Source organism: Marmota marmota, unplaced genomic scaffold (genome assembly GCF_001458135.2).
Source record: "Marmota marmota marmota unplaced genomic scaffold, marMar, whole genome shotgun sequence".
NCBI lineage: Eukaryota > Metazoa > Chordata > Mammalia > Rodentia > Sciuridae > Marmota > Marmota marmota.
The window spans coordinates 19,617,173-19,634,568 of NW_026000196.1; the positions used below are offsets into that span (position 1 = coordinate 19,617,173).

General features: G+C 50.4%; 2 protein-coding genes across 7 annotated transcripts in view; one reads left to right on the top strand and one right to left on the bottom strand.

The window, feature by feature from the left end:
• The window catches only part of Entrep2 (endosomal transmembrane epsin interactor 2), a 410,933-nt gene extending 404,159 nt beyond the window's left edge, over positions 1 to 6,774 (top strand). For both annotated transcript variants that reach the window (XM_048790382.1, XM_048790381.1), the window contains 3 exons: positions 3,226 to 3,441; positions 5,027 to 5,098; positions 6,198 to 6,774. In XM_048790382.1, coding sequence (XP_048646339.1) covers positions 3,226 to 3,441; positions 5,027 to 5,098; positions 6,198 to 6,514 — 605 coding nt within the window. In that variant the 3' untranslated portion in view covers positions 6,515 to 6,774. The remainder of the gene's footprint in view (positions 1 to 3,225; positions 3,442 to 5,026; positions 5,099 to 6,197) is intronic.
• Positions 6,775 to 11,776: 5,002 nt separating this feature from the next.
• The window catches only part of Apba2 (amyloid beta precursor protein binding family A member 2), a 218,902-nt gene continuing 213,282 nt past the window's right edge, over positions 11,777 to 17,396 (bottom strand). For all 5 annotated transcript variants that reach the window (XM_048790387.1, XM_048790386.1, XM_048790384.1 and 2 more), the window contains 2 exons: positions 15,318 to 15,458; positions 11,777 to 12,511 (listed from right to left, as the gene is read on the bottom strand). In XM_048790387.1, the coding sequence (XP_048646344.1) occupies positions 12,440 to 12,511; positions 15,318 to 15,458 (213 nt within the window). In that variant the 3' untranslated portion in view covers positions 11,777 to 12,439. The remainder of the gene's footprint in view (positions 12,512 to 15,317; positions 15,459 to 17,396) is intronic.

Below are 17,396 nucleotides of genomic sequence, written 5' to 3' on the forward strand. Positions count from 1 at the left end.
AAATACATTGTTATACATTAATTAAGAAAATGCTTGTGGTCTTTTGTTTAAAAATTTAGAGGTCCATTAGATTATGATGTCCTCAAAGCAGGCCCACAACACAACTCCGGTGAGAATGGGCAAAAATGAGCATCGCAGTCTGGGACAGGAGCCTCTCCTGGAGTGTTACCACAGGTTTTTAAGTTTCTGGTAATTCTATGTATGCAGAGGTAGGTCATATTTGTCCTAAGAAACTCAGTGGATTAGCACTGATGCTAAGAGAATTGAGATCAAGAGGAATCAGCTGGCATGAATGAAATGGAGTTTGGGTTGGATTAATAAACACAGTTTCTGGGATTGAAATTTTCTAATGACATATAAAGTGGTTTTTTTTTCCTTCTACATGATCTATTCATCTTTGAACACTTGCTCAATTATGTCCTGGGATAAATTCCTGAAAATGAAATTGCTGAGTCCAAGGGAGTATATATTTTAGATTTTAATATATTGGCTAAATTGCATTCTGGAAAGGTCGTATTACTAGTTTATATATCTACCAACAGCATATGAGGCCTCAGGACATGGTCACTCCTGATGACCATTGTACCCTTCCAGGTGAAAGATCCATACATAATTTCTATGTTTATAACCTTTTATGTTTATTGCCCAGTCATAGGTCTGATTTTGATTGATATGTTCTCTTTCAGTGTTTTTATTTTTGAGATTTTGTTTTTGTAGATTTATAAGAGAAAACATTTGTTAAATACACACATGAGAAAATGTGAAGGCTCACACCTTTCCTATTTGTGACAGGCGTACCCCCTGCTTTACTTTCCCCCCTGTTAGTGACATCCTATTCCATAAGCAAGTTTACAGTTTTATTTTTGTTTTCAAATTTTTCCTTCAGGATTTCTATCATGTTACAAAGTCTCCACTCCAAGGCTGTAGATTTGTTTTCATCTACTATTTTTATAGTATCTTTAAGATAAAAGGATTAATCTTCCTGGAGATTTTTTTATACAGTGTGTGAGGTACTGTTCACATTTTTTTATTTTCCCAAATGGACTACAAATTGTCCCCAAGCATTTATCAAGAGGGCAGTAGTGGTTAAGCAAGAGTACTCTAGAATCTTCCATCTGGCTCCACATCTTGTGGCTATGTGACCTCTTGACTTCTATCTCAAAGCCCATGTCTTTCTATGGAATGGGGGTAACCTGGCATTAACTCATAAGTGGATAGTGGGGACTAAGCAGGAAATTAGCCCCCAAAAAGGGCTGTGGCCCCAAAAGCCCCAGCAAGGGAAAAGGTCATAGACAATGGGGGAACGTGGAGCATAGAGAAACAGAGGCCTCCCACAGAAAAGGGTGGAAGGAACAGACACCCAAAAGCCTCCCACGAGGAGTCTAGGCTGTTGTGACACAAACCATGTGTCTCTAAGCAGGATGCACATCTTGTAGTATGTACACCGACGCCGAGAGGGAACCTTGAAGGCAGCTGGTAATTCAAAAAGAATGTGGATCTGGGCATGGTGGTGCACACCTGTAATCTCAGCAGCTTGGGAGGCTGAGGCAGGAGGATCACAAGTTCAAAGTTAGTCTCAGCAACTAAGTGAGTGAGCCCCTCAGCAATTTATCAAGACCATCTCAAAATAAAAAAATAAATAAATAAATTTAAAGGGCTGGGGATATGGTTCATTCTTTTTTTAAAATATATTTTCTTTCATTTATTTTGTTTTATATATCTGTAAAAACTCAACAAAATGTATGGATGGAATACACTGGGTATTTTAATTGATCTAATATTTCAAGAAATGCTTTGGTATGGACATTTGATCCCTCCTAGATGAACTAAAATCATGATAACAAAATAAAAAACATACACCAAGATTTTTTTTTTAGGATAATGTGAGTTGCTTATGTCCTAGAAAACAAAATAAATCAACTTTCATGTAAACATTCATTAATATCAACACCATTTTCAGCCACCACTATGTAAGAATGCCTTGAATTTCATTGCAGTAAGAATGGGAGACTAAAGAAAAAGGTGTATCTAATTATTAGAAACAACATGTTATCATGTAACTGCTCACATGTCTCCAGAAGCTTGAAATCATTTACCATGCTTTATTAATACAAGCCTCTTAATATCATGTACTTATTGCATTTCATGTATGTAAAGGACTTACATGTGTTATCCTTTTAGGATGCTTATTTAAGAGAGAGATACATTATAATGTTCACTTTGCAAGTGAAGACACTGAGGCTCAGAGGAGTTTTGCAATATATGGCTCGGTTCTTAAATGCCCCTGGGCTCAAGTCCCAGTATCCTACCCCCCAAAAAGGTAGATCTACTCTGGCTTTCATGTTTGTGCAGGTCCCTAGGGGGTCTTGTGAACACAGAATCTCATCTGTCCCCTGGATGCCAGCCTTGGAGTGATAAGGGGGCAGGAGCAAAGACCTGACTGGCATTGCTTGTCCAGAATAGCAGTTCTCAGTTTAAAGGGCATCCACTTTCCATGGAGGGCCTTTTCTCACCTGGATGGCCAGGCTCACTCCCATAGTCTCTGATTCTGTTTGGCTACGAGTTTGAATTTCTTTCTTTCTTATTTTTGTTTGTTAGTTTTTGGGGTTTTTATTTGTGTGTTTTGTGTTGTGCTGTGGATGGAACCCAAGGCCTCACACATGCTAGGCAAGTGCCCTACCACTGAGCTGCACCCCCAGCTCCAAGTTTGCAGGTTTGACTTGTCCCCAGGTAAGGTCAAAGCTGCTGGCCCAGGGATTTCTTTGAGAACCAAGGTAGATATTGTATGGGTTGGGTTTATCCTGCCCGATTGACCCAGGGGCTGAATTCCAGGTCCCAGGTTGTACCTCCTATCTGGAATGGGGAGACTTTCAGGCCCCTAGGGCCTGGCTGGCATACAAGGTCTCCCTCAGAATTCTCACTCTTCAATGGCCCCTGCTCATTAAGCATCCTTGTGACCAAGTATCTGATCTCTGATTTCTAGTCTCTTGTGGGGTGTGGAGGACCTGAGTACCTTGTATCCCCTTCCTAGAATCCTCCTTGAAAGGTCATCTGGTACCCCAAACCTTTCAACATCAGACAGCAATGTTGGACAACCTGGTCCAGTGTTCCCATGCTTCTAAGATTTCAGAGTTTATTTAGGTTTGGGGTTTAAAGGGCAGATGCTGTCGCTGTCAGGGTGGCCCTGTGGTCACTTGCATTTATGCTGTGCTCATTCTCTTGTAGTGCCAGCCAGCAGCGCAAGCCTCCCAACGTCAGAGGGAGCAACCTCACTGGGTCCGAGCCACCCATCCCCCGACGACACGGCAGGCACCTCACCGCCCCTGCCACCTACCCCAGGCCCCCTGGAGGCTACAGGTGTGAGCATGCAGGCACAGCCAAGTCCTGGGCGTGTGGCCCGCTCTGCCAGTGACCCTACCTCCTGTGCATCCAGTGAGGCAGGTATGGCTGGCTGAGCCCGTCTGTGCCCCCAGGGTGTGTCCTGGACACTGAAGGTCTCATAACCTCTGAAAGTGAAGACCCAGCTCTGGGAAGTTGGGGAACACAGTCTGGATGTCTGAGACTATAGCTGAGTACGGGTAGTGGTAGCCTGGGGGCCTCTTCTGTGTGAGCAGAGGAGGAGGGATGCGAGAGTTTGGAATGATGGGAGTCCCCCAGCAGTCATCAACTCTGGGGTTAGCCAGGAGTGTTGCACACCTGCTCCAGTGTCCAAGAAGGGCCAAGGTTCAGGCTAGGACAGGTGTCCTCAGGTGAAGTCTGTGGGTAAGTGGCATGTCCTCTGCCTGGAGTCTGGGGCAGACCCAAATTTGTTCTCAGCAGCACTTTATGACCCCCTTGGTAGTCTTCCATGTGCAGTCTGGAGTGTGAGTGGAGTCCCTGTATGACTGTGTGAGTGGACACCAGCCTGGGCTGTAAGACTGTATAAGACACAGTCCCAATGTCCACAGCCCTGGGATTTACATTTCACACAAGCTCCCTCAAAAGTCTTATGGCCCCCGATGTGGGAGAACCCATGCCCATCCTCGTTGCCATGGGAAGGGCTGCATAGTGTCAGTAAAGATTGGTGTGCCTTTTGACTGTGGTTACATCACAATCAGAAGATTTTCACAAAACGGCTGTGAAAGAAGAAGTCCCAGTGTGACTGCACCTGTCTTGTCTCAGTGGTCTTGTCTAGTGGACACCCAAATAGCCTAGAGTTCAGCCAGCCAAAGAAGAAAGAAATCCTGAAAAGGAACCAGGAAGCCACACCAGTCAACTGCCTGGAAGCATCCTCCTGGTTGAAATGTCTTATTTTGCACCTGTAGACTTTTCTAGTGGGTTCTCTCCATCTCTCTTTATCCTTCCCTCCCACATGCAGTTGCTGGCTTACATAAGAACATTCCATCTGAATTTCCTGAAAAAGTCCAGCTCTGCTAGTTCATTCAGAGCTTCTCGGCTTCCCTCTGCCCTGTGAGGGCCAACCCCTGAGCCTCCATGCCCACAGTCACTCACTGAGGATTGGGGGACAATCCTATGCACTTGGAGGGACTCAGGGATGTGTTCAGGATGTGGCCCTCTGCTGGCTTCCTTTGGCCTGTTCCCCCTCAGTGAAATTAATGGTCTGCAAATCATGACATCCAAGGGGTGGCAATGAGGGAAAATCCAATCACCATTTCTTTTCTGCATCCCGCACACCAGCCCATTGCTTCTGGCTCCTCTCGGCCACATGAGACTGTTTCTATTCCATAGGACAAAGGCATGTGTCTGACAGGTCCTTGGGGAACCTCAGAATCAGAGGCAATTCTGATGAAGAGTTCAGGGCTTGTATGAGGAGAGTTGTAGGTCCCAGGTAGGAGGACCTAGACACCACCTGAGCCACAGTGGGCCTGGTGAGATGCAGGGCTGCTCCCCTTTCATCCATGGACTGGTTTGTTCCTGCTTGTCTGGCATCTAAAATATATGTGTTAGCCACAGGCAGGCTGAGATAGTTTTATCAATAATTCCTTTTTCCCCTTTCATGTGTTAACTGAATTCTCTTCTGGTTAAGATGCCTCTTCACACTCTGCCTCGTGCAGCCAGGACCTTGAAACAAGACTGTCTCGGGCTACTCTGGGGACAGGTGAGGTAATTCTTTTCTAAAATTCTTGACATCTACCTGCTGTGAAGTAGGGGTATGAGTTAGCTGCATTAGGTCCTTAGCTGCATTGCCTCTAAATTCAGCTTCCTTCAATGTCACCTGGGAATGTGTTTCCCTCTCTCTCTCTCTCTCTCTCCCTCCCTCCCTCCCTCTTCCTCTCTTTCTCTTTCTTTCTCTGAGTACAGCTGTATCAGGGGCTACAACTAGTTTAATATGCATATGGCTGCTTATTTTACTTTATTAATGGCATTTTGGGGAGTTGATTTGGAGGTTTTTTATACTTTCTCATGTTTAATTCCTGGGCTTGCTCATTGCCATCAAAAAGACCCCAGAACAGTTCATTCAGAATATGTCTACTTGGAATGACGTAGAGAGCATTGGGCAAGTTGGGCCTTGATGTGGTCCTCCATGAGTGGATCTCAGCTGACTGCCTGGGCCTGGCTTTGTCCAAGGTGCCATCTGACCATGCTTATTCTATGTATGATGCATTGTAGCTGACAGTCAGCCCTGTGGGGAGCTGAAGCCATTTTTCCAGCCCCTGACCTGGTGGGCAGAAGGGGAAGGACCCTGAGAAGTGGCTCCATGACTGACATAGTGGAGGGGGTCTCATTGCCCCTTTACCACTCCCCAGCTCTGATTTTAAGTCAGACCCTGTGTCTAGGTGCCACAGTTCTGGCCCAGCAAGTGATCAGACCCAGAGGGAAAGGTCATGGAGCTGGGAAAGGCTGAGAAGGGCATTGGCTTAGGAACTCTGGCTGTGAGGCAGATAAAACCGCTCCCTGCCCAGCACCTGTTCTTCTCCCTGGCCTACCTCGCCTTTTGGCCCCCATTCCTAGTCCTTCAGCTCTGGGAGGCTGCAGCCCTCAAGGTTAATACCAGCCTAACCTTGGGCTGAGAAGGGAGGGAGGGACACAGGAAATAGGGCCATGCCCAGATGCCAGATCAGAAACAAGAAACCCAGCAGAAAGCATGTCCACAGCATGATTCTATTGCTTTGTAAAGAACTCAACAGATGCCTTTTGTTTTTGTTTTTTTTTTTTCCTGGTGGTTTTCAAATTGCATCTTTTCCCTTGATTTTTAGTTTCCACATCTCGCTCAGTCATGGCTACCTATCAGCACCAGCTCTCACCCTCCAGGGACCCTGGGACCTGGAAAACTGACCAACAGACAAAGCCAGAGGCCTTACAGATGGTCTCGAAAGTGCGGCCACACTCTTTAGTGGACAGCAAGGCCTATGCAGACACCCGGGTTTTGGTGGCTAAGTTTTTGGAACACTCGAACTGTGCCCTCCCTCCAGAGGTGCGGCATGTGGTGGGCACCATCCACTCTGCAGTCACTTCTGAGGAGAACCCGGTGGAGGAGGCCGTCTTTGGTGCTGGAGTCCTGGACCAGCTATGAAGCAACCAGAAGTCTGTACGGGACACTGAAGGAACTGGTGTCAAGCACAGCCTTTTCTTGCCAGAAGATACCATGCTTGACTGGGAGGAGCCTTTGGCCCAGCTTGGCAGAGGACAAATGGAGACCACCCAGAAGTGTCAGGGTGCTCTAGTGGGCAACTGTTATTCCTTCTCTTGAGGTGGCCCTGATCAGTGGTCTTCTCGGGAACTGCATTTGTTACCCATTCCATACTTCGGAATGATGATTCTCTTGTGTCCTTAGTGAATTTGTTTTCATCAGGCATGTAGCACTTTGAACTGACCAGCGTTACGTGAATGCCAATACATGACAGGTGACACTCATGTTACTGAGAGACGCTACATCTCCTCCAAATCAGGGCCATGAAAGCAGGATTCTCCTCCATCCCCAATGTAGTTTAGTATTAAGTGGATAGAGGATGTCATTCCGTCATGGGACTATTTTCCCCTGTGGTTCGTATCTCTCTTTAATGAAACCTTTATCCTATTATGGCCTGTTATTTCCTTTAAAAGGAAATAAGTAACTTCAGCACAGATGGTACCCAAAGCTCCAACTCTTTGCCCACAGGGCTACAGAGCTATTGTGCAAACAAATCCACAGTGATGGGATTCACCATGGCCCTGCCACCCCTGGGAAGCAGGAAGGTATTGCAAGGGCTTTAAGGCACCTGCCATCTCCTTGTCTCCTGGACCTCTCAGCTGGGCCTCTGTCTGTGGGCTGCCATCCCCACTTTCTCCCTAAGCTCCCCTTTCTCCATGGTCCCCTGTCCTTAAACCAGAGTCAACAAATAACAATAAGCACCTTCCCCTTGTATCTAAGCTCACCTCACTGACCTGGGTCGGGCACAGGGCCCCTTTCTCCAGGGTGTGTATACCTCCTGCTAAGGCATGACCCAGCACTATCCCTCCCCCAGTCAGGTGGCAGCAGGCACATCTGCATTGCATATTTCTATGAGAGCTCTCTCTGTGTTGGTCATGCAGAAGCAGCAAGCCCAGCTTGGGTCCAACTCGATTGCCTTTGGCCAACTTGGGCACCTTTGACTTTCTTGCCCCACCCTTGCCCCTCGTTTTCTGGCAACATCAGCTGCAGTCAGTTCTCAGCAATGGTCCTAGAGCAGCGCTATCCACAAGAACTTTCTTTGTGCAGGAAACACCTGTACCTGGACCATACAAAACAGTAGTCACTAGTACATAGGGCTGTTGAGTCCCCCATCTGTGGCCAGTGGTTCCTGCTTTGGGCAAAAAGCTTACCTTTGTGCCTGCCACAGCAAGTGCAGGAGATGGGCCGGAGGGTACCCACCACTGCTCAGTGCCTGGCTAGGGGTTCGTGATGCTCTTCTCTGTTCTGCATGGCCTGTGACTGTTCTTGAGCTCCCCCACCTCAATATCCCGCATCCCATCCCTCAGCCTCTAATTCCAGTTCATCCAATGTGCTGGGGGCACTTCTCTGTGTTTGGAAGTGGGGCAGGGGGTAGAAGGAGGGTTCCAACTCAAGTATGGTATAGGAACCTCCCAGCCAGGGTCAGCTGCTAATGGTTTGATTGCTTTGCCAATGTCCTTGGTTGCTGCCTCCCTGAAGCTACTGAGCTCAAAATATATAAATCAGGCCTTTTGACAGCAATCTTCCTTTTCCACAAGAGACATACTAGAGATGAGTTTATGAGCACTTTACTCAGACTATGAAATGGGAAATCTTCTCTAATTTTTCTCAAGTGAGGGCTTTTGAAGCAAGTCCCTTTGCAGGTAAAGTTAATTGATGGTTTTTCAGAATGGCTTCTCCTGAGCCATGGGCAAAGCAAAGTATTTACATCCTGATGTCCTAGTCCGGGAATAGCAGTATTTTCACCGTCTCTGAGGTGAGCCAGAGCACAGCCAGCTGCGGGGGGGGGGGGGGTGCCTGCTGGCAGGGCAGGCAGTGGAAAGTGGGGGGTGTACACAGCAATGTCCCTGAGCCCTGCCACTGGCTGGGATAAACCATGCAGACCTCAGACCTGCTTACAGTCTGACTGAGGCCAAGACTGCTTCCCATGACACTGACTCAAGCTCTGGGGTATTTTTATTGTACGGTCAGGGGACAAGTCATCCTGGAGTTCTGTGTCCTTCACTTTGCCTCTCTGCAACAGGGCCTTATCATCTGTCATTTGGGTCTCCTGCCTCAGGCTGTACCTCCCCTCAAGCATAGACTGATGTGCTGTCCTAAAACCTTCAGTCCCAGGCATTGTCCAGAAAGTGCCATCCACACACATACCCACTCACACTTAGTTCTGTGTTTGCTGTCGTAACAACTCTATCTTGTGGATAAAGAAACTGTATCCAACTGGATGCCACTTGGCTAGAACCTTCTGCCTCATGGAAACAAGCCTGGCCCATCCTCTCAAGGCCAGGTTGACCCACATGAACACTGGGAAGGCCAGAGCTCCAGGCTTCCAGGAAAGATCCCCAGAAGGCACAGCGGCTGGTAAGGCCCACTTGGGAGTGTGCTGGCAACTTCTGCTCTGGTCCCGTTGACCCAGTTCAGCGACATCCTGGTGGTAGCAGTTCCAGCAGCAGGCCTCCAAGGCTCCAAGCAGTATGTGGGCTCTCAGCCAATGGGAGAGCTGGCTTCCTGCCCCTTGCTGTGCATCCTTTCCATCTGGAAGCTTATTCTCCTGTTTCCTGTTTTGGTATCTGGAACAGGCCTGCATGGCTGTTTTAAGAAGTTACTTTTCCCACTTCGGTATGGCTGGGACCTAGGCAGGAACCCAAAGGAGGCTGGTGGCTACTAGGACACCACCTTTAACCCTGGCCTGGGGGGGTGTGAGGATGCCGAGGTGGGCAAACTTTGGACCCCAACTCTATGGCTAACAAGGTTCGGGGCATCTTTCACAAGCACTCAAGGTCTCCTTGAGCTGGAGATAAACACACAAATTAAAACTTGTGATGAACCATGATGTAACAGAAAGCTTATTTCAGATGGATGTTCCTTTTCTTTCCCCTCTGCTGTATCAACTCACAGAAGCTGCTAAGGCAGAATTTAAAGAAAATTGTTTTCAAGCCACCAGAGACCTGTTTGTACAACTCAAACGGTTGTATTTATTTAATGTACCTCAAGGTGTTTTAATAATGATCAGTGTTTTAATAAAAAGTATTTCTGGCCTCTGTTGTGTCTGAGGTCTAATTGGGACAGAGACAGGCTGAGGGCTGTGTGCACCGTTGGCCAAGAGCTGGGTCCTGAGGGCTTGGGCTGGGCTCCTTGCCAGCTGCTGGGGAGTGGGAGGCACCCAGAGCTGCCCAGCTGTGCTTCCTAGGAGCCCCCTGGAGAGACTGAGCTGCAGGAGCTCAGGAGGAAAAGGCAGCCCCCTCCACCCGATGCACGCACGTCCCATCCACACTGACCCACAGCTGCCGCTCCGTGGAGGCAACACCTGAGGGCTTCTGGGAGAAAACAGGCCACGGCTCAAAGTTTTTCTTCCTCTTTTTTTTTTGACTGTGTATCATTTTGGCGGGAGTCACGCCCCCATGTCATCTGCTAGCCATAGCCTTCCTCCCTGGAGCCCATCACATGCCTTGTCCTGGGCACGGCAGGAATATTCCCTTGGGCTGCCTGAGCTGCGATCCCTCCCCTGCTGGTGCTATCCCTGCTAGCATTTTTTTTCTTTCTTGGCACAGAACTTTCAACTCTTCGCCTCCCCTTTCTATTAGAGTTTCCTACTGAACATTTTTCTTTGACTCTACCATGCAACCTTTCTGAAAGAAGGCCTGGAGCTAGAGTTCGCTTTGAAATCAGACTGTTCTTACATGCCCTGATGGCCAAGGGAGAGCTTAACGGAGTGCTTAGCTAGCATCCCTCAGGGGGCCTCGTAAGAAAAACCGCTTGTTCCTCCCCAGAACCCCAGGCCACAAAGGTGCTTGGTGAGTAGCTCCGACCAGCAGAGCATGCACTGCGTGAGCAGGCCAGAGAGAAGGGGTCCTGTGTGCCAAGGTCCCTGGGCTAGTAGAGCTGGAGTCCCCTCCCTGGGCTTTCTGACTAAAGCCCCAAGTTCACTCCGTGGCCTCCCCATGCCAAGTGACACCAGGGCCATACCACAGAGAAAAGAATGTGACAGCAGAACTGCCTGAGTCCTGTTAGTGCTCTCGACGACTGCAAAGGACCTCACAAGTATAAAGAGGGGTCTGGGAGTGGCGCTTCGACTCTGTATCATACCCCCACACACGCGTGTGCGTGACCATGTGTGTATACCTCTCCTGGAGGCAACTGATATTTAAATCTGAAGAAGCCCAAGTCTCCATCTCTCTCTTATTCAGTTAGTAGTTTGTGGCCATGTCTCTCACCTGGGGCAGGTGGGTAGAGAACCCAGAGCAGCCTGGTGACCTGTGACGACAGCTGACACTTCCAGGTGCTGGAGGACTTGGCCCACACGAGAGCTGATGACCTTAGCATCCATCCTCTGATCTCATGGCCAAGAGCTCCCAAGGCCCTAGACTCGGGAGGGATGCTGTCACCATATGGAAGACTTGCAGAGCCACTCACTAGAGAGTAAGAACCAGAGGCCAGTTGGACATATGATGCTCAGTGAACACACCAGCCACACAAAGAGCTTCCATCATGACTTCAGGTTTATTAGTGAGATGCGCGAAGTCTTCCTAAGGTCAGCTGCATGCAACACACAGGTTACTCCTCAAATACAGTAATCCTAAAGCTTTAGTTACTGCGTGGTAAGGCTTCTTAAGTCACAGTGTATTCTTCAAGGCCTGGGCCAAAAAAAGAGACTTCCAGACAAAATGATGTCAGTTAACATTGATCTCTAATGAACCGAACCGGACGATGTGTTCCTTCATCTGCACACGCTCTAATACTGCTCATGGCAGGGGCGTCTCGCTTGCCAATAGCGCTCATGGCTGGTTGCCTCAGGAAGGGCAGAGGTGGAGTTTTCTGGTGGGTTTGGATTGTTGGAGAGGAGCGTGTGTGGATGTGTTTGTGTAGATAGGTTTTAAACAGGGGGAAGATGCCTGTGCTGCTGTCCTTGTCCCTGGCAGGATGGTGAGCGTGTTCCCACCTGGCAGGGGGCCCTGCCGCGGAGAAGCGTTCAGGAGGGTGGGTGCCCAGGTAAGTTCACAGAGACTCAATGACTCAGAATGGGAGAGGGGGACAGGAGAAGCAGGTGTGGTCACCAGACATGGGAAACCCCTAAACTTCTGAAGAACAGCTTGCCCAAATAAAAGTCCAAAATGGTAACATTTTCTAAATAAATATGGAGTTTTGATGTTGTGACCATCATCCTTTATTGAACTCAGGAATATCTCCTTTCCCCGTAAATACTTACAATCGATCACATGTTCCCACACTTTCAGTGCAAGTCACATCCTGGGAGCCGGGCTGCCCACGTTCCTGTGGAAGCAGCAGCAGAGTCAGCTTGAGGGCTCTTCGGGGCTCCAGTGGCACCCCCATCAACCCAGGGGGCGGGAGAGGGCTGCTTGCCCCCTTGCAGGCGCTGTGTCCCTCAGAGGCCTCCCTTCATGGTGGCATGAGTGGGTCCCCATGTTTGTGTTCTACAACTTCAGGGAAGAAAGACACACGCTCTATGCCACACAGAGGTACCCATGAACACCCCTGCCAGTCACAATGAGAAAAAGAGTTCAGAATGTGGCAAAATACTTGAATGTTTTACAAAGGTTTGTTCCTGCGACTCTCCTTTGATTAAAAAAAATGTACCCCTTTTGGCAGAAAACAAAAAACAAAAAAAACAAAAACAAAACAAAACAAAAATCAAATAAAAACAACCGGGAGGTAAGGGCACACCCTTCAGGGGCCAGTGTTCTTGGCTGGGCTGTGGGGTCAAGGGGCAGGGCTTTGTCCTGGCTTCCTGCTTTTCTGGGTCCAGGTGGGCCTGCCTGGCGACCCCGGCTCCGTGGCAAAGGCTGGGTGGGCCTAGATGTACAGCGGGGTCTCCTGGCCCGTGAGGAGCCTGAACATGGCAGCAGGCATGGTCTTCATGTGAATCTGTCAACAGAGACAGGAGAATGAGCTGCTCACCCACTCCCCACAGGTGCTCCCCTCAGTGCAGTCAAGTGAGAACCAACAGTAGAGGTGAACATCTCCCAAGAGCCTTCTGTTGAGAATGCCAGTGCCTCAGAGTGAAGGAAGAAGAACGTGCTGTGCAGACAGACCTGGGTTCCCCTCCCTGTCTTCCACAGTCGAGTGCTAGTTTCCCTTTCAGCAAAAGCTGACATCAGGAGGGTGGAAAACTGGACTTTTAAGGGTATCTGCAATTCGCCTACTCGGGTGAGGGAAGGCTGGAGCATCCCCAGGAACCATGGGGCGTGCACTGTGCTTCAGTGAGGAGGAGACCAAGAGAGCCCTGCCCACTAGGCCGGTGTTCTGGAGGGCTGGGGACGGGCTCACTGAGGAGGAGCGGGCTGCCCTCAGACCATCATCCTTTCAGAATCCCTTAGGGAATAACCCTCAGTGCCTGACCTCCCCCCCTACCTGGCTCCAAACAGGATGGGCATAAAACAAGGAAGGCATGAGGCTGCTCCCCAGGGACACCAACCCCAACATCCTTGAGGACACTGGGAGGAAGGTATGTCCTGGGGGCAAACACCAAGCCACTGGAAGCAAAGAGAAGGTGAGCTCCAGCCCTGCCCAGCCCAGCAGAGTGCTGTGCTCCGGCCAGTGGGTCTGCCTTGCCCACTGCCTCTATGGGTGGGTGTTGTTTCTGAAATATCTAGCTGGCATGGGTGCTGCTGGCCTCTGCCCATGCCCAGGGCCCAGGGAGAGGCTACCAGGAGTTAGCCGCTGATCCCACCCAGGTCTGGCCTTCCTCAGGCAAACAGGCTCGGGTCCTGGTCTGACCAATGCAAATAGGTAAAACTTGCCGATAAGATTTTCCCACCTTTGCCCCTTCAACATTTGTTTGATCTGTTCAGATGTTGGCTCTTCCATCACCCCAGGAAGGCTTTTTCCATCAGAAGTTTCATTCTGGGCCATTCTTCAGTCTGAAACCCACCCCAAAGGCTCATCCAAACTTCAAGTCTTGTTTATCAGTGACTAATTTTCCAAACGTGCTCAGGCATGATGGAAAACGCAGGCAAGCGCTTTCATCTCCCAGCTCAGCCAGCAGGGCTGCGGCCGGCGGGGGCTGACGGGACTCCAGCACCTCACAGCCCATTCTCCTGCCTCTTTGAAATCAATCCATCTGGGGTCTGAGGAGTGGGAATCATTTCTCACCGCTCCCAGCCTGGCTTCTCCTCTGGATTGATTTCTCTGTGGGTGTGAGGCTGATTGCTCCCGTGTGGGCAGCCATTTCCGAGCGCCTACTTAGGAAAATTGGATTTTCCTTTCTTGGAAGCCATTTGTAAAGGGAAGTTAATGGCAGCTCCCCAGCCCCTCTCTTTCTTCGTAGAGTCAGCCATCGCCACCACCATTCGGGGCGGGGGGAATGTGCCTCCTCCCTCGGCCTCAGCAGTTTCACAAAATACTGAGTGTCCTGATGTGGCCCAGGAGATGGGATCTGAGGGGTGACCTGGAGACAGCTCACCTCCCCACCCACACTCTAAAATGGAGTCCAGGCCCTCTGCCTCACATGGCCACCCGGGGAGCACCACACACCACCCAGAGCCTGGCTGGACCCTCAGTGTGCAACCCAAACTCTGCCTGGGCCCTCTCCCCACTTATCTCTCCAGCTCTCCTCGGCCTTACTCTTTGGGCTGTCACTCACGCCTTTCCCAAAGAGACTGTCACCCCTCTTCAATGACTGCCTTCACAGGCCCACTCACACTCCTATACTCACACATGTGAACACCCAAACTCACAGAGACCCTCACAAAAACACACCCACACTCACTCCCAGGTACACTAATACCCATACCCACACACCCACACTCTCATATACACTCGTTCATACACACCCACTCATCTACATTCACACGCACACTGTCACGTGCACCTTCACACACCTCACACATACACACGTGCCCACATTCATGCACACCCCTGTACCACACCACAACGGGAAGGCCTGCTCCCCATGTGCTGCCGCATCTCCCATGCTGGCCTCCTGCTCATCACACTGAGATATGCTGCCCACTTGTGAGCCTCTTGAGGACAGCTGTGCCCTTCTCCTGGTACCCTGGACCATCCTCCTGATGCCATGGAAATGACACCAGAAAGAACTAAACTAGGAATAGGTTCCAAATCGACAGGAAGGAAAGGGCTGAGCAGTCTTACACTGAAAGGGCAGGCAGCAGGCAGGAGGCAAACCCAATGCCACAGTGATCCGAGCCCTAGGCCCTGGAGGGCTGGCCCAGCAGAGGAGAGGGGTTCCAAAGGACATGTGAAGGATTCAGTTCCAGAAACTGTGCAAAGGAGCTCCATCCCCAGCCTTTGCCCTCCTGTCTGTTGAGAGACATTCAGCTGCTTTGTTCAACTGAGCCAGGAGGGAGGGCCAGGCACTGCCTGCCATTCTGCTCATCCTTGTGACAGGCACTGGTAGGGTAGAAGCCAGTCTGGCCTGCCCAACAGATGCCCGGTGGCCCCTGGAGAAGTGGTGTCTCTCAGAGGTCAAGGTGGGCAGCACACATGAGCCAGCACACAGAGGTATGTCCAAGGACCCAGTAGGGTCTCCTTGCCCCAAGAAGGGTAGACTTCCCTGGGTGGGGACCAGAGGCTTTCCCAAGCACATCAGGTATCCCCTAGTGTAGCCCATGGGGTTAGATGTTGGTCATGGAAGAAGTATAGGCCAAGGTACCCCTAGATTCTGGCCACAAGAAAATGACAAGGGATGGAGGGGAGATGGGCATAGTCTTACCTCCCCAACAGAGTTGGACAGAGCCTGGACTATCTTCTCATGGGCTGTGGCCACCACACTCTGCCCATTGATCTCGATGATGCGGTGGCCAACACGGACGCCACCTCGTTCGGCGATGCCCCCTCTCATGAGGCTGCAGATCTGAGTAGACATGGTTGGGTCAGCATGCACATCCCCATTACATCCTCAGGGGCTCCACCATGTCCCCAAAGATCGAAAACAGAAATTACTCATGCAGAGAAAACAGCCTTACTTGACAAATACTTCTACATGTAATTCCCTGACTCACGAAGGGATATTTATGATTTGGAATACGTTAAAAGAGAGAGAGAAAAAGAGAGAGAGAGAGTCAAAGCTGTGGTGTGAGTGGGGGACCATCCAGGTCTTCAATCCTCCCACGGTGGAATCTGTGACCTTTGCTCCTGGTGTTGGCAGAGGGTGGAGGGCCAGTGATGTGCACAGTCGGTACAGGTTCTGGATGATTCTCTATAGCTGCACCCTAGCCATCTTTCAGGGGAAGGCAATCCCATCCCCACCTCCTGAGGACAGAGGAGATAAACTCGAAAGTTGACAATTGGAGTTTAGGAAACTGACAGTGAAGGCTGGAAGTTTGTCTTCATTAAAAATCCAGGCATCAGAAAGATGAGCATTTGTGGAACACAGAGGGAGAACAGCCCCTGGAGGGTGGGGCCTGTAGGCTCACTGGAGAAGGGAGGATGGGAAGGACGAGGGGGCCACACCCCAGAGCATGGGTTCCCTGAGGAACCCATGAAAGGCATGGAGATGAAGGTGCCGCAGCAGGAGGAGAGGTTGAAGTCCTGGGACTAGTGGCCTGTTCAGACCCAGCTTGAGATGCAGTGAGGTTGGGCAGGGAGCAGAAAGTGGCCCAGCCTCCCTCCACTGCCAGCTGCTTCCAAGGGCCAGGGATCTTAATCCGCTGATAGCCAGGCAGAGTGACAGGTAGGCAGCAGCCTCACTGTAGCAGAGGCGTCCCGAGAGCAGCCACAGCACACTTGGTGGTCTATCTTGTCCACCCCCTGCCCGTGCCCCAACCCCAGACACCTCAGCATGGGCCACACAGGGACAGTGCCCAGCCCCGAGCCCAGCACTGTGTTGGCATCACTGCACAGAACTCTGTGTTTGCAGATGAGGAAGGTCGGGCCCAGAGGCAAGTGCTAGATCCAGGCAGCTGTGACTTGCCCTCCCTTGCCTAGGGACCCACATGACATAATCTGAGAGCCTGGATGAATTCATCATGGCTTTCTGTCCTTCAATTTCCTCTATCTGGAAACCCTACAGCCCAGCTACCATCTCATTGGTGTTTTTATGACTTTTGACAGGTCCTCATATTTAAAAGGCAGGAAACCATGACCCAGGCCAAGCAAGGTGCTTCTGGAACACCAGAGGGAGAACAGCCTTAAAGGTCAAGGGTCAGCTGTCCACAGGAGATGCTGGCGTGGATGCTGGGAGATCTCAGGCAGGAAAGCGAGGCCCTTACTAACCCATGGAAAGCTTTTACCTTATGGCTCTTAGTGCCCGGAAGTGAATCACTCCCTGCTTGCCCCAGAGACTTGGGAGTTTGGGGAAAGCCCCATCTGTGTCAGAGCGCTGGCTGGTGTGGCCTCCCTCATCTAATTCTTGGTCTGAGCGCCTCCACCAGCCTACCCTTGCCCCTCTCCCCTCAGCACCTGGAAGTGCATCTCTTTAAGAATGATGTAGGCTTAAACATCCACTGCCCACAGGCTGGCCCTAGTGGCCCCCATATGCCTCCTGTCTGCCATTCATTTTGTGAGTTCTGCCTGGTCACTGGTCTTTCCAAAGCGAGCACTTGTGTGAGGATCCTATAGGGTTCCTGCAGCCTGTCCCTCCCCGAACTCAGGACTCCTCCATTTCTGGAAGAAGACATTCTGTGCTGGCTGGAGACACAGGTGCAGACGGATACTGCAGCCCAAGGCTGCTGCTACCTAGCCACCTGGACTCCTGTGGCAGAGTCCGATTACTACCTGGGGAACCCAGGCTCTTGGGCCAGATGTGGGATCCTCCAGGGAATAGGAGTGTGGGTGGAATGCGGGGGGGGGG